Below are 17,068 nucleotides of genomic sequence, written 5' to 3'. Positions count from 1 at the left end.
CCCCTGGAGCAAGACTAGAAACAAGACGGCAGTTATTGGAGTGAGGCTGAAGCTTGACGGTCTCATGGGCCTATTCTCCGAACGAACTACTTTGCCTATCACCTGCCCTCATCCTAATAGCACTGAAATTGCTAAGGAGATCTTGCAAGCGAAAGAGATCTTTCTTGATGCTAGGGAAATTATAGAGCCCATGCAAAATAAAGAGGTCTTTGATCCTTTAATGTGCCATCAAACTGCAGAGGGGGCCGATGTACTTCACGTCAGAAAAATTCAACGGATTTGATTGCCACGTACACTGCAGTTGGGTGTCCCATGTGATGAAAAGGGGTGCATTTATCATTTCTCATTTGAAAATCATGAGAATTTTCTAAAGGATTCATTAGCCGGCCCCAAATTGTTTGGGACACAGGCTTAGTTGAGTTGAGTTGAGTATATATATCTGAAAAATCATTGTTTACAAAAAGTTAAAAAAATAAAAATAAAAAATCTACGCACTACTTGGTAGGAATCTGCACAACCTTGAGATGTTCGGACAAAAATGCATAGTAATACGTTAAATAATGAAATTCAGAACTCTAATACAGGTGTTTTAGTACCTGCTGTCCATGGATCTCATGAGCTCTACGAGATACACGTTCTGCCACACCATCCTCAGCAAAAGTTACAAAACCAAATCCCCTATGGCCAGTTTTCTTCGGATCCTGATTCAATGAAGTAAGCCATGTATCAATCGTTTGTCCACAAATTTTCTTCTAAGAAAATATATCCATGATTTACCTTAGGAATATAAGCATCTAAAATACGGCCAAATCTGCCAAAATATTGGCGCAGATCTTGAACATTTGCCTCCTGTGGAAGCCTTCCGACAAATATCTTTTTTCCCATTCCACGAGTCGGTTCAGAGACCCCTACAGCACCAAAAGCAGGAAAATATGATCGACATAATTGTATGATTTTATTTTATTTTTGAATATTGACATAACTATATGATAAACTTAAAAAATTACATCAGAAAACTTACTCCCATAAGCCGAGCCTGGATGGTCATAAAGTGTAGGAACACCCAGAGCTGCATACCGAGTTGCTGCCGTAATATAAGCATTGTATGCACCATAGCCACCCTGCGCTACTCTGCTTGGCTGTTTGAAGTCTTCACCCTGACATCATAACAAAGCCTAATTCAGGTCTCAACTAACCAACATATTTGGCTCATCAAAGCTCAAAGCACATTCATGTGCCCGTTACAAACATCAACAGAAACAACTATGTATCCCACAGATAACTTGTGGAATTTTTTTTCCAAACAAATCCAACTCATGGATTTAGATCAATTTCATATGAAAAGCATGATTCCATAGAACGGGGGAAAAATAGTGTGGTGGTGTGTTGCCTTTGGAGTTGCTCGGTCAACAACTACAGTAGAGCCTCCCAATTCATGAGTTTCTTCCATCAAGGTGTCCACAGCATCTGTGACATAGAAACGGATCAGAATTTCAATCAACATCAATAAAAAAACAAGAAATAAACGGACAAAAAATAAGGCAACACATACGATAGATTAATCATCTTAAATTCATTCCAAGAAGCATCTGAAAAATAATAACAAAAAGTACTCAGTGATAATTCACTAGCAAAGCCACCCTCTCATGTACTTTACTTAGAAGGGGCGGCATAGGGTCCCTATTAGCACAACTTTCACGCAAGGGAACTGATCACTCGAAATCCAATTATGAAAGATTTTGCTACAATAAATAGAATAATAATAAGTAATATAATTATTTCTAGAGAAAGCGGTTCCTACACATATGTGTAGAGAGTTCTCTACACACTAGCTTAAAATACAGTGGGGGCCCACATTGTTTGGGTGATCCAAGCCATCCATTTTAAAGGCCCTCACATAGATAGGGTGTCTACAAAAAATCAGATCCATAGGATCATCCCAACCCTACGATTTGTGGAGGTAAAATGGATGTCTTTAAACCTTCACAAATTAGTTCATTTTTTGCCTCCAAAGTTCGAATGGTTAGGATGATCCTATGGATCTGATTTTTTGTGGACACCCTATCTATGAGAGGGCCTTAAAAATGAATGGTTTGGATCACCCAAATAATGTGGCCCCCACTGTATTTTAAGCTAGTGTGTAGATAACTTATCTACACATGTGTGTAGGAACCGTTTTCCCTTATTTCTAACTCTTGTTCTGTGCTCTTGTGGAAGAAGTCCTTTTTACATAGACTTTTGCTAAGACAGGAGGAGCTCCCAATCAAAACCCGGGGGCAGTAGCAAAGATAGCAACGGGAGTAGTAGGAAAGGCATAGGTCGCACCCTATACTAGTTCAAAATGTCGATTCTCCGGTGGTTGATCAAATTTGAGTGTAGTAGTATTCAGCCACACCCCCTCCTCCCCCAACAATTTTACAAGGAAAAATGCATCTTGCTTTAGGTAGCAGCACAGAAACCTTGGCACAGAACATGGAAATAGATCTGATACCAATAAGGACCACCAATTTCAATTGTTGTGCTTTCTCAAATTTCATACCTATACACGGGTTCAAGTTTCGATCTATATTTGCAAAGTTGATTCGAGAACTAAATCACACAGAAACATTCCAAGACATACATGAAGTAAACATGGCAGCAATGAACTAGAAACTCATCCAAACCATGAGATGATCAAAATAACATCTGGTTCATATTTGGTAGCACATCCTTTTTTTAAAAAAAATTGACATTTCATTAATTTCAATAGGATTAGTCAGGGACAAGTTGTCTCACGACTTACATTACATAAGATGCTTTCCAAAGACATATAACAAGATGCTTTTAAAGGGGAGGATAAGATAGTGATACAATTATTAGTGTAGATTCCGGCAAAACCCCCTCCTTAGCCAAAGAGTCTGCCGCCTCATTTGCAGATCCCCTTCGATGCTCTATCTTTGGCTTCAATAGAGTCATAAGGTCTAAAATTTCCGCAATCAAACCTTGGAACCTTCTTCAAGGACCCTTAGATTTACTTGATACCCAACTTACTACATTGACTGAATCGCCTTCCACTATCAGCTGACTCAGGGCGTGCTCATGGGCCCATCGAAAGCCAAAGAGGAGAGCTTTAACTTCAGCCTCACTAGCATCACATTCTCCTGCCGGTCCGGAGTAAGACATGATTGTTGTTCCTTTATCGTCCCTGATGACTCCCCAATCCCAGCCCTACAAGTCTTGCCTATCGAGCTCCCATCGAAATTTAGTTTATACCAACCCGGAGGGGGTGATTTCCATTTGGGCTGGGGCCTAGTCTTGATCGCTCTATCCCATATTATTGTCCACCAATTTTGTAGGATGTCGCTAATGGCAAAAAGGATTCTCTTTTTTGTTTTTGCCCAGGAGATAATTTCCACTTTGATCTCCGATGTCGCCTGACTCAAACTCCTATTTTGCTCCTCGAAAATGCGCCTATTCTTTTCTTTCCAAATGTTCCAGACAATACAATAGGGGATTGCTTTCCATAACATTCTGCCAACATACCCAAAGGGGACATTGCTCCAATGTAGTAATACATGTCTGATAGTGCGTGGGCAAACCCATGGCATTCCAAAGGTTCGCATAGCCTTGACCCATAATTGTGAGGAGAATGGGCAATGCAACATTAAGTGATTTAATGTTTCTTCAACTCCAAGCACAGGACACATCTACTGGCCAAGTGGGTCTTTCTTTTTTGTAGTCAATCACAAGTGTTCATTCGCATGTATGCTACTGTCAATGCAAAGGTCACCACTCTCAGAGGGGGCAAGGAGTTCCAAATTTTACTAATTGAGGAGCCTCTATTAATTGCCGCGAAGAAAGACTTTGTTGAGAGCTCTCCATCCGGCTCTTGGGTCCCATACTCTTCATAACACATCCTTTTTTCATTTTCCCTTTCTTGTGCTATTTGGTGCACATAGCATGAGCCTCTCACCATGAAATGCATGTAACTTAAAGACATGAAATTTATCGAGTATGTTGAGCTTGCATGAGCCTCTCACCATCCAAGTAGCTGGAAAGATAGAAAGAAGAAGAGACAAGGAGAGAAGGCAGAAAAAATGAGAATGAAAATTGTTAGGGTTCAATCCCAACCCCACGACCCACTTTACACACACACACACACACACACACACACACACACAAACCATTTCCTCTCTCTCTCAGTGAGTTTCAACATGGTATCTTGAGCTCTGACAATGTGTGATGCAATGCTTCCTAGGGTCTATGACACAAAACTAACTTGGTCTTGCCATGGTGTTTCATATATATGAATTTGGGCATGAGATAGTTTGTAGATATTGAGTAGAAAAACTGGTCTCATTTTCATCACAAGCAATGGAAGGATGTTCATGGAAGCAATCAAATTCAAACGACAGTTCATTATGTTACTGAGTAACATTAGCAATAGAGAAGGAAACAAATTATTGCTAAGTGACACGAAAGCAAAAACAAATTTCATTAAGTATATCTAATATGCTCTGACCTGCATTTTCGAAAGTGATAAACCCAATCCTACGATGCTCTTTCGAACCTTGCTCCTACAAGACAGGAAATTATCTTACAACAATCAATTCCATCTCTTTAAAATATCTTAAGGTTGGATACTAGCATCCCAGAAAGATGTACACCAAGAAATCTCACAAAAAAAATGCTAGCAGATATGTAACTCGTCATATCAACTATCACCATGGAAATTCCATACTCAAATATCTCATTGCACTGCCATAAGATGATGGGTAAGTAGGGTTACAAGTGCATAAAAGTGTAAGATGTCAGCAATGAACAGTTAAGTGTTCCCCTATTATGTATGTCCACGAGTGTTTCCCTACTATATACGTGTGTTTGCACACCTTGATAAATGTGACGGCATTTGTAGCGGGGTTATGATCAATGTGCACGAAGAATAGTTAACTCAGATAACAGCCTTTATTTTTCTACTATCTTAAGCATCTCTTATTAATAAAATAAAAATAGCAAAAGTGCATGATAAAACAACATCATTTAGTCAATACATTTCAACTACCATTATTCAAATGTTAAGGATAGTCATCTCAAATAACAGCCTTTATTTTTCTAATATTTTAAGTATCTTAACTTTTGAATGGGTATTTTAAGTATCTTATTAATAAAATGCAGTGTAAACAAACCCTCTCCACCCCTATTTTCTTGTCTGCACCAAGACACTTCATTTCCACGAGAACTCTATAAGTACAAATACGTACAAGGGATAAAATTCCTACTCACACACGAGGAATTTTGAATGAGTTCACTCCTGTGACAGGAAAAGACAATATCACTATAAAGCTAACTAGCCATTGCACTAGCAATTGTTGTGATCAGGACTTCTTAACAGGTATCCTTTTAAAAGGCAAATAAAAACAGTATTACAGTAGTATATTTCTGATTTCACAAACTTAGCTGAAAAGTGCATATGCTTTTCCAGCTAAACTGGCAACATACAAAATACAAGCCCCCCCACCCTCCCCCAACCCCTTAAAAAAAAAAAAAAACATACAAATGAATCAAACATGTAAAACATTAAAACGTCATTTCTAGGTATGATAACGGGAAAATCTTTTGCCAGAAATCTAAATACGATAATGGTAAATCCTATCTTACCTTTGGCATGTATAAATCTGTAATCTCTCCATATGTCTCAAAATAACTGCAAAAACAATTACATTCATCTCAGTTGATATTTTAACAGAAAATACCATGTCAAAAGAGCAGAGTCCAACTAAGCATGTGTTTATTCTCGACTATATAGAATTCGTAATTTACCTGCGGAACATTTCTTCGGTAACAGTAAGCGGAATTCTGGCAACAAATATCCTCGTAGCTTTCTTTGAGGGTGCCCTCATCTCTTCCTGTAGAAAATATAATTTAGCTGATAACTTTTGATGAAATGAGATTTTAACGTTATTTTAGAATGCACTCAAATATACATGGTAAGGGCTTCCACAGTGAGATATATTTTACCCAAATGGCTAAAGAAAAGATGGAGACACGCCACTGCCATAATTTAAAATTACACTACCTTGGGTGTTGCTACTTTCACTTCCAGCACTCTACTGCCAAGAATATGCTCACTTTCAAGTGCATTCTGTAAAAACAAAAACACTTTAAGATGAAGGAACTAATATGTTACATATTGGATATCCCAGAACTGGAAATTTGTATCTAGTCGATGAGACTTAAAAATGGAAAGAGCCTGTCTCTCTTGCACTTGGAAAAGAAAAAAAAACCTTCAAGCACATATTTCAGAAACATTTTAAAGCAACATATTTTATTAACCAGATAACCGGAGTACCGATCGGCACCTATCACCCCATATCACTCTGGGCACCAAATATTCTAAAAATAGATTTCATCGCATTGAACCCAAGATAATACAGGCAGATTGTAGGAAGAACGATGCCAGTTGGGACAAATAACCAGTAGAAATTGTGTTCCCTTGCATACGATATGGAGCCTGGTAGAGCTGTTTATATTATATAAACCACCATCACAACAGACAAACTATGGTAAAATAAAGAAAGGTGAAGTGGAAAATTCACCCTTCCAGAATATAGTGATCAATATTCTTTCTTGCCAAGAAACATACAAGCAAATGTCGTCCATGTCTAATATGATTAACCAAGGAAATGCTATTCAACACTCAAAATCCAATTTGGCCATAAAACTTATTGTGACAGAAAGATCATCAAGAGCTGAGATGATCATAAGGCAGGTAATTGAAATATCTACATTAACACCATTAGAAACAAAAATAATAATAGAGCAAAAGGTCCAAAACAAGTTACATTCAGTTAATATTGATATCTTTCATAGATCACTCTTGGTTGCGATAGCAAAGAGTATAATACTATGATAAACACACTTGTATCATTTGCTCTAACTAAAAAATTACACCTCCTTTTGCACATCACATCCTCAATGAGGAGTGATCAGAACACCCATGTGCTTCAATACACTAGTTTTTAACCAAGTAGGCATGATACAAAAGGTTCACCTTAATGATGAGTTGAAAATGAAAATTGTGCAATAAATTGGAAAGGATGGCACCTATGGACATCACCCAAGAGTGGAGATAATTGCAGGCATGACCTATAGACCATAGTATGAAACTATGAACCAAGATACAACAGTCCTGAAGAGTTCATTTGAGTACGTGAGTGACACCTATTCAATCGGTGTGTCCATGAAGATAATTTCTTTCTAATACAGTTGAATATTATGGAAAAGAATTTACACGAAATAATTGGTTACATGAACCTTTTGTAATTACCATCAATTCCTTCCTAGAAAAAATTAGAAAGTTATAAAAAAAATTGAAAAAAGAAAAAGAATTGTGATTCCTTGATATGTACACCTTGTACCTATAAGATAAAGAATAGGAAGCTGTATTGCATGGATTCTTAGCCCCCCATGCCGAACCCGTGTTGAGATCTTTCGACACGCGAATCAGACATGGATTCGCGTGAGAGACGTCCCGATTCTTGTCGTAGACTCATAGCTGTGTCCCACACGAATGTTGTTTTTCCAAGCGAATTAGACACATCGTTGTCTCTTTTAAAATGCGAATGCCCTATATTTTTTCCTTTAAGCATATTTTCTTCTTAATTTTTTTAAATAAAAGAACAACCCATCCTCAATAAAAACCTTAGTGCCTTGACACTCCACCCTTGGACATCAACCCCTTTCCCCTTCGAATCTCTTGATAAAAGCCCAAACATCTCAACCCATCACCTTCAAAATTTTCATGAATACACACACACACATATATACTTAAATTTTAAATTTTAAACTTTAAATTTTATTTAATAAAAATTACTAAATCCATGAATCCTACTTTTGGGGGTTTGCCGAATCCGACGCCTCGAATCTGTGCCAGATCGCGACACATGAATCCGAATCCATGCAACACAGATAGGAAGTAAAGCCTGAGCACAATATTTAAAGAATCATGCCTCGAGGCGAAAGGTGTCAACCTTGCCTTGAGGTGCAAGAATTTGGCCTCCAGCCAAAAAAAAGGCAGATTTTAACTGAGACTTACACCTCATTTTTGGAGAGACATACATCTATGCCTCAGGGCTACATGATGTCTAGATTTTGAGCAAAGACTTGTTACACACGAGTGTATGATTTGCACTCTCATATTGTCTCTTTATGCATACCATCCAATGGAAATATGTATGGAATGATATGTTCCAATACACTGCATGCATATTGCATGTGTTAGGTGACCAAAATGACGAACATGAGATTGCTAAAACCAAGGTTTTAAATTTCAGTTTTGGTTTCGGTTTTTTCGTCAAGGAAACAGAAATATTTCGATTTCTGCTGGAAATTTCAGTGGAAATCCAGTAAAATCACAGAAACGTGTGGAAACATATGCAAATGATAGAATTTTAAAATCAAACTTTAGGAAATGCTAGAATAAGCACAAATACACGCTTAGAAACCATCATATATGCAAGACAACCAATTATAATGGTTTAATAACATCGAGCCCGTGACATGCACTGCCATCACGCATGTCTAAAAATTCAATACGTACCACATTTCACATCTAATTTATATAAATGTTCATGCATGATACCTACACCACATTTCGTATAAATATAATTATGTAATACATACTCATATAGTATATCACAAATGCGCTTACGGTTTCGGTTTCAGTACTTTGTTTGGTTGCTAGTAAAAAAAAATCCACTGGATTTTTGTGGGAGAATTAGTGGTGACATCAGTTTTTCCTTGGAAGTCTCCCATGTAATTTTCTAGGGAATGGTGCTCTTTCTCTCTCTTCCCACTCTCTCCACTCATAATGACACCATTGTCTAATAAATGCTTGTCCAATCCCTTGCCTCCCTTATTCCACAAAAATCCAATGGAATTGTGATTTACTAGCAACCAAACGAAGCATAAGTGATGATAAGTGGCTAAAACTCAGGAAACAAAAAACTGTACTCAAAATTGGATTTACTTTTTCCTCACTTTTAGCCACTTCTCAGGCTCTTCTCAATTAAGCCCTCTCAAATCACCTATCCTTCTCTCATTACCCTACCCCCTTATCACCACTTGGAGATACCAATTTATCATGAAAAAAAATCCTAGCAACTTGACATGGCCTTATCTCTGAACCCTAATCCCACCCATCAAACCCAATTTTCCAAATCAGTCCCAATTGGTTCGGATTGGGTTGGGTTGGGCTGGTGCAGAAAGTACCAAAAACGCAAAATTTTTACTTATCATGTGGGACCTCTTTCCTTACTTCGTATGGTTGCTAGTAAATCACAATTCCATTGGATTTTTGTGGAATAAGGGAGGAGACAAGTAAGGGGACAAGCATTTATTAGACAAGGGTGTCATTATGAGCGGAGAGAGAGGGAAGAGAGAGAGAGCACCATTCGCTAGAAAATTACATGGGAGACTTCCAAGGAAAAGCTGATGTCACCACTAATTCTCCCACAAAAATCCAATGGATTTTTTTTTACTAGCAACCAAACAAAGCATATGCGTTTCAATTTCGGTATTGTTTTGTTGGCGATGGAATTAGAAATATTCCAGTCATTTTGTGTCGGCTTCAGTGGAAATTTAAAAACATGCCTAAACCCCATCTTTCCCAATTTTCAAGTCATTCGAAAAGTTCCCAGATGGGGTTTTGGGAACTCTTTCCTCAAATCCTTGATCCTTCGATTCACAAATTGAATCATCCAACAACTGAATGTGGGCATTTTTTTGTTTGTTTTGGAGGTCAAAGTTCTTTTCTTTTCTTTTTTTCTTACAACTGATTAGGTTTCTAGTGCCTAAATAAGAATAGATCTATACTTGTGGTCTGTTTTTTGGCTATATGCAGCAGTATGCTAGATCTATATTCTTTTATTCAATTTCTTTCAAAATTTCCTCTTTAAAATGATAAAAACTAGCTAGACATTAATCGCTTAGCGTGTGCACTACCAATTTCATCATTTTTTTTAATCATTTATAGTTTTTCCTTAGTTTTTTTGGTAATTATGATTTAAAATTTTTGTATAGTTTTTTGTATTTTTTTCTAGGAACATCAGAAGTGTAACAGGTGTATCAACTATATGTATCATGCAATATCGATGCAAATTGGATTTTGAGGTGTCTGATTGATACCCCATCCGATCCCCAAAAAAGAATATCTCGGAGGTGAAATCCTCGACAGTGAATCTAATTTGTGGACTTTTTCCTTCTTCTTTTTTAAATAGTAAGGAATTTTATTACAAATAGAAAGAAAGAAGAGAAAATACAACCACGATCAAGATGGTCAGAACCAGAGAGAAGAAAGAACAAATACAAGAAGATAACTATGCTCAGATTCAAGGGGGAAGAAAATAAATAATATCCAAGCGGGGCCTAGCAACCCCCGCTCGGGCTAACCCATCTGCCTTGTTGTTGGCCACTATCCTGATATGCCGAAAGGAGACAGGGAAGGTCCCCACTCGTACAACTGTACAAGTGCTAGAAATCTTGATACAAATGCATCAGCTTGCTCAACACACAACATATGCCTAGATGCCGAATATAGTTGGTCATGACCATATGCTAGGATAGGATACATAAATTAATATGTAAAGATACAAAATGCAATTATAATAACAAATACATGTACCAGACTAAACATATATATTCAGTGGTACTAACCAAGAAAATTAACTAATATCAATAAACAAATACATTTAAGCTAATATCTATTTTGTTCGAGTCACTAGTCAATTGCAGAGGGGCACATGTGGATGGGGAGGAGGAGAGTTGGTTACTAAGGCCATTTTGAGTGTTTTGACTGCAATGATCACAACATGTAACTTATATAACTATAAAATTACCAACAGAATCACTGCAACTATTGAATAATGCAAGGCCGCAAAAAAGCAAGGTGTTACAAGATATGAGGAATAAAGTCGACGAATGTGAGCAAATATAAAGGAAAAACCAAAAATATTTTGCAACAAAACAAACATATGCAGTCACATTTGCACAGATGAAGCAAGACATGGAACAACTACCACAAAAGAGTTGGCAAAAGCAATGGTCAAGATTGGATGGAACCATAGTTAGCAAAACGTGATTCGGCAAAAAAATGGGAAAAATTCGAGTATAATACGGTATTGTTTAAAAAAAACGTAGTCAAACAAACGGAAACACATAAAAATGCGTTTAAAATTATGGCATTTTTCCAAATATAGTGGGGGTAAAATTGGAAAGTTGGCCAAAAAAGCATTTAATAAAAAACGCATTTTAAACATGTTTAAAACGTTTTCCACAAAAAACGGAGTTTTTTTCACTGTAAAAGTTCTAAATGGAGTATTTAAACGGCACACCAATAAAACACGTTTTTTTTTCCAAAATAACGCCGTTTAAAATAGAGTTTTGCCAACTATGGATGGAACCATGTGCATGATCATGATCATACGCAAATTAACCAAACCACATTCATCTCCAACATGCAGTGCCTTGTTGCTCAGTACAGAAAAAGAAGGAAACAAGGCATTCATTTCCCTGGTAATGGGTGTATCAACTACATCACAAGATAGTCATTGGCAATATTCAGATATCATGCTTCAACGGCCCTCTTAATCTAATCACTCAAAATAAAAGAATACCTCAATTGAAAGCTTGTCTAGCAGCAAGAGGAGCTTCACATGAAAAAGTATTTATCTAAATTGCTACACAAACAAATAAAAGAAATTACAAAAATTGGAATCATGAAAACTTATGGCAACCATTCAGCTGAACTCCATCATCCCTATGCAAAAATATATGAATGAAACAGGAAAAGAATTAGCAATAAGTGAGCAACATGACACATGCTTTAGAGATAGTCCAGGACAAGAATTAGCAATAAGTGAGCAACATGACACATGCTTCAGAGATAGTCCATTAGTCATCCATAGTCCATATTCTTCATGTGCAAATCTTCATACTTAGATAGATTTTCTAGGATACATGTAAAGAAACAATAAGAATAAAATTAAGCAATATCTTAAATAAATCTTACCTTTGCACCCTCAGCTGTTGAGAAAGTTACGTAACCAAAGCCACGAGATCGACCAGTTGACCGTTCCTAAAGTGGCACATATCAATTGAAAAAACAAAAAAATGTTGCTTTTAGCCCATTGTCTATAAAGCAATTTAAACACTATATCAGTAGACACATCAACCACCCAGCAAGGATTGCACAATACATGAAACAACACTATATATGAGTAGAAAACAAAATAAATTTATACATTTCAGCGAGGATTGCAAAATAAATTGTTATGAATGGAACTCTCTCTCTCTCTCTCTCTCTCTCTCTCTCTCTCTCTCTCTCTCTCTCTCTCTCTCTCTCTCTCTCTCTCTCTCTCTCCACACACACATATATACATATATGTTATAAGTAAAATAACATAAGAGTGATTTGGATGATTGAAAATATTGAATGAAAGCATGCCTTTTCACTTTGATTCTTGGAGTTCTCTCCAAATGTGAGTTGCTCTAAAATCTCACAATAAATTTTCATATCCTTTGCTTAGATCATCTTCCGCTGTTGATTGAACTGTTGAGTATACAAGTGTATTGTATAACTCTAGTATGTTCTAATATACAATAGTAGGTAATGGACCAGGTGTACTGGGCCCATATGGGCTGGAGCCCATTAACCTCATAATCCCTTCAATATTTATAGCTTGATATAAATAGGGGCTGGGGGCAGCGAACAATGGTATTCCAAACTTGATACCAAGGGCGATATGCTTCAAGCACAATTTCTAGAACCTTGGCTGGTTCGAGAAATTGTTGTTAATCTCACCTTGTCTGGTTCTTGCAATCTGGCAACAGCGTTCAAGATAGTTTGACAGTGGTTTTTAGAACCGGTTCTAGCGATTGCTAAACAGTTTGGCCGAGAGTTGGGTTTATTGAAAGTTTGAAACTGATATTCGTGTTTCGGTTCTTGGTACGCATCTGAAAAACCTCGCATCGGGTCTTCGCCTTGGCTGATTTTCTGCTGGTTGACCCCTGTAAACCCCAATAGCTGTTTGGGTTTGGTTTATTACCTTGGTGGTAATCTCTTGCTACGGGTTTCATCTTAGCTATCTCGGATTCGGGTATTGGATTTGGTTCGCGGTTTCTTGGCTTTGGCTTTCGCGCTTCGCAAATTAGGTGCACTCTTTCCAATTTGTGCTTTAATCTGAAAATAAAATGGAAATGACTGCAATTCCCTTTGAGATGGTCAAACTTCAATCGTTTGGAGGTTCGGAATTTTATTCCTAGATTACACATTATCCATGCTATGGACTTAATCTACATTATCCATGTTAAGTTTGAATTTTTGAATCTCCCTTATGGCCCAAAGAAAGGCACTTGATATGTTCTCCTTGATGTTACAGAAGTTGTGTATCATTCCATACTTAGATGATATACCCTCATTTGAGGAAGTTTGTACATTCCATACATCGATGATACAACTTACCTCAAGTTTGGTTATCTTTTTGGGAAGGGTTGGACATTCCATACATAGATGATCTAATTTAACCCAATTAGAGATAAGATGACTGTTACATTCTATGGAAACATGAAATAGTTCTCTGCAAAAGAAACTATTTTGGTCTTGTTCTTTAGTGAAACTTGACAATTATGATGAAATAGTTCTTTAATAATGCAAAAGAAGCCATGATGGTGTTGGTCTTGCTCATTATTGAATTTGTTCTTTATTGACAATAATGCCTATGTTGAGAGTGATACTGATACTTTTCAGCCATTTTTGGAATTGTACTAAGTTCTTCAAGTAGAACTAGATACTTTAGGGATTGTACTAAGTTCTTTAAGTAGAACTACTACTTTCAAAGTATGTAATTTATGTTTTACACAAATGATTGGATTCATTTATCATGAAATCCATATTTGGTGCAAATGATTGGATTCATTTATCATGAAATCCATATGTGATAATTCACACAGATTGGCGAAAAAAAAGGAGCTTGTCTTAATTTTGACTTTGATGAGGATGACTTACTAGTTGAGTAAATCTTCTAAAGTCATGAAGACTAAATGCTTCCTTGCAGTATGAGTATAGAGTTCACTTATATGTGAAATTTTATACGTATAGAGTTTACTTATGAGTGAAACTTTATTTTTAGGATCTCGATGAGAATCATACCCCATGAATGAATTCATCTAAGATCAGTGGGGTTCACTTGTAAGTGAAACTACCTTTTGGTTGAGTTTAGGTTATATCCAAAACTCTTGGTTGTTCATAAAAGAATTCGTGTTTTCGTTGGACTACAGATCTTTTATGATAAAGACCATTTGGTGATGTGGATGATTCAATTTTGTTTTGAACATCACACTATCTACCTATTGATCGTGTTATATGTAGAACATAAGGAGGAGATTGTTGAGTATACAAGTGTATTGTATAACTCTAGTATGTTCTAATATACACTGGTAGGTAATGGACCAGGTGTAGTGGGCCCATATGGGCTGGAGCCCATTAACCTCATAATCCCTTCAATATTTATAGCTTGCTACAAATAGGGGCTGGGGGCAGCGAACAATGGTATTCCAAACTTGGTACCATGGGTGATATGCTTCAAGCACAATTTCTAACTTTGCTTGACTTCTAACTGGAAAACCCCACCGCCTCAACATGAACTTGGTTGCTACGTCAAGAATGGATCCCAGGAAATGTGTCGGCGTGTAGCAATTTAAAGGATCATATATCCTTGTACTAACTCAAAGTTTTTTTTTAATGGTTCAGAATAACAGCTATACAGTTATTCTAAATCAGTTCTTGCAACTATGCTACTAACCAAAACTGGTCTCACAACAAGCTAAATGTGTTCCGGGACTCCGTTACAAAAAATGAAACATAATTTTTTACAATCATTCCCAAGCTGTTGCACAACATTATATCTGAGCTACCTCATGTTATCAGTCATTGTGTGCAACAATGACACGTGAAAAGCACCAAAATGATATGGTCTCACAGAACCTTCTACTCTTATTTCGGAGAGATAAGTTAACCAAAAAAATGTAAAAATTGAAAATATATGGTATATTTGCAAGAGACCCATCATCAACATGCATGAGCAGTTAACATCAAGAAGTGCAAATCAAAATAAGTAAAATAAAAAAAGGCAAGAGTAGAAGGGTAGATGCAAACCTTCATTACAATGGCATCATCCAACTCCCCAAACTTGCTCATATACTCTCGTAACTCCTCGGTGTCCACATCCCATGGGATGCCAAGAACCTGCATCAGCCACAAAACAGCAACATCATCCATAAACAAAACAAAAAGATATGAAATCTTGCTCAAAATGAAAAGGGCAGAAACGAGAAATAGGTAGAATACAAACCACGAGCTTCGTTTCCATAATACACGAACGATGACGCTGATCTCGAAAATCTGAAAGAAGAAGAAATCGAGTACAACAAAGAAACTCCCCTCTCCTTCTCTATCAGAAAATCTGACACTCTCGCTCTCTCTCTCCTCTCGCTCTCCCTCTATAAATCTCTCTCTCCCTGCACACGATCACACACCTCTTTCTCACACACACAAACAACATCAAAAACGAACCACGCAGACAAGTAAAACCCATCAATTACATTTCATTGACTACGAATCAGAGAATCTATGTTCTCCCTCTTTTCTTTTTCTTTTTTTTTTCCTTGTAGGGTGTTCGATCAAAGACCTAAATGAGACATGGAAAGAAGAAATTGACATTTTGTAGACACACTCACTAACCTTTTTACTTTCGGATTCAAAACCCTAAAAGTTCTCTTTCTCTCGCTCGCTCGCTATCGCTCTCGCACGACGCCACCCCACCTCCTGTGTATTTTTTTGGTCATCCCTTTAGGGCTCCTCTATTTATAGAATAACTCATTTGCACACGCACCAGCTTTGTGATCCGCGCGGTTCACCAAATTATCTGGTACCACATCTAACTTGAAAATATGGCAGCTTGGATAAGACGGCGGCCCCACTTCGGATCCGAACCACCTATGTCTTAGTCACGATCCAAATATCCAATCAAATCCCTTATCTGTTCCATCGGACTAGGGGTGTCAATGGTACCTTAATAGACAGGATCTAGGCACGTTAGAAGGATCCATGGACATGTTTTGGATCTTCTTCATAAGATCCAAAAAATTTCAGATCATGATCAAGACATGGCAAAAAAATCTGATGGATAATCATAATCCGAAGTCCTTTTACTATATACCCTCAAAATATTTCTTATATTAAATCTTAAAGGAGTGCTATTTTCATAAAAATGAAGTAAATATTGCTTAGCTTACGACTTTTCACTTCCCTCCCTTTCCAAACATCTTTTTCTCTTCATTTCCTCAATCGTTTTTTCTTCTTGCAAACTTGCCACTCACCCTCAACAAGGATTAGTTACTAGAAAATTTCATCGTCACATTGGAGTTCTTTTCAACAATAAAATCATATTCTTCATCAAAATCACAGGTTGTCATTAGATATAGTGACTAATTCTTTTTTGAATTGAGGAAGTTTTGGAGTTTCATTTCAGATGAAGAAAGCTAAGATTTTTTGTTGTTTTGTGAGTAGCACCTACTAGGACACTTTGATGGACGGTCCGGTTTGAAATGGATCGTGACCGGGACACAAGAAGTAGGACCCAAAGAACACTCCAAATCCGATCCAACCGTTAAGGGATTTGAATAGATAGTGACTAAGACATAGGTGGATCCGTTGACAATCTTACATCGGACGGATCTACTTCTTGTGTCTGGGTCACGATCCATTTTAAATCGGGGTAGTCCATCACAGTATCTTAGTAGACCCTACTATTATTATATTTTACACTTAAAATTCTCAAATAAGGGTTAGAACAAGTGTGAGCCGCAGCGGTGGCGACCCTGACTCAGGGTCAATGGTTATATGAGGAAGAAAATGGGTGACTTTTAACCTGAGTGATGAATGACCAAATACTAAAAACATAAATTGTTCCGAAAAATTCATATGTGTAATTTTACTATGATACCTCCAAAATCAATTCAACTCAACTCAACT

At 37.2% G+C, this 17,068-nt stretch overlaps 1 protein-coding gene across 2 annotated transcripts in view; it reads right to left on the bottom strand.

Moving 5' to 3' along the window:
- The window catches only part of LOC143848127 (RNA-binding (RRM/RBD/RNP motifs) family protein), an 18,979-nt gene extending 3,058 nt beyond the window's left edge, over nucleotides 1-15,921 (bottom strand). Inside the window, exons 1-12 of one of the 2 annotated variants that reach the window (XM_077356958.1) lie at nucleotides 15,776-15,921; nucleotides 15,387-15,552; nucleotides 15,191-15,280; nucleotides 12,047-12,112; nucleotides 6,056-6,121; nucleotides 5,800-5,885; nucleotides 5,638-5,683; nucleotides 4,502-4,556; nucleotides 1,391-1,467; nucleotides 1,022-1,157; nucleotides 778-908; nucleotides 597-701 (exon numbers count right to left, since the gene is read on the bottom strand). In XM_077356958.1, coding sequence (XP_077213073.1) covers nucleotides 597-701; nucleotides 778-908; nucleotides 1,022-1,157; nucleotides 1,391-1,467; nucleotides 4,502-4,556; nucleotides 5,638-5,683; nucleotides 5,800-5,885; nucleotides 6,056-6,121; nucleotides 12,047-12,112; nucleotides 15,191-15,280; nucleotides 15,387-15,404 — 876 coding nt within the window. In that variant the 5' untranslated portion in view covers nucleotides 15,405-15,552; nucleotides 15,776-15,921. Of the gene's footprint in view, nucleotides 1-596; nucleotides 702-777; nucleotides 909-1,021; nucleotides 1,158-1,390; nucleotides 1,468-4,501; nucleotides 4,557-5,637; nucleotides 5,684-5,799; nucleotides 5,886-6,055; nucleotides 6,122-12,046; nucleotides 12,113-15,190; nucleotides 15,281-15,386; nucleotides 15,702-15,775 lie in introns of those variants that run through there. The other variant, XM_077356959.1, reaches the window with a different exon arrangement.
- Between the last annotated feature and the right edge of the window lie 1,147 nt (nucleotides 15,922-17,068).

The sequence above is a fragment of the Tasmannia lanceolata genome, unplaced genomic scaffold, assembly GCF_043159265.1.
Source record: "Tasmannia lanceolata isolate RefF3 unplaced genomic scaffold, GAP_Taslan_0.1 ptg000016l, whole genome shotgun sequence".
NCBI lineage: Eukaryota > Viridiplantae > Streptophyta > Magnoliopsida > Canellales > Winteraceae > Tasmannia > Tasmannia lanceolata.
The sequence above is the reverse complement of the archived record's forward strand: the minus strand, read 5'-3'. Positions and strand labels throughout refer to the sequence as shown.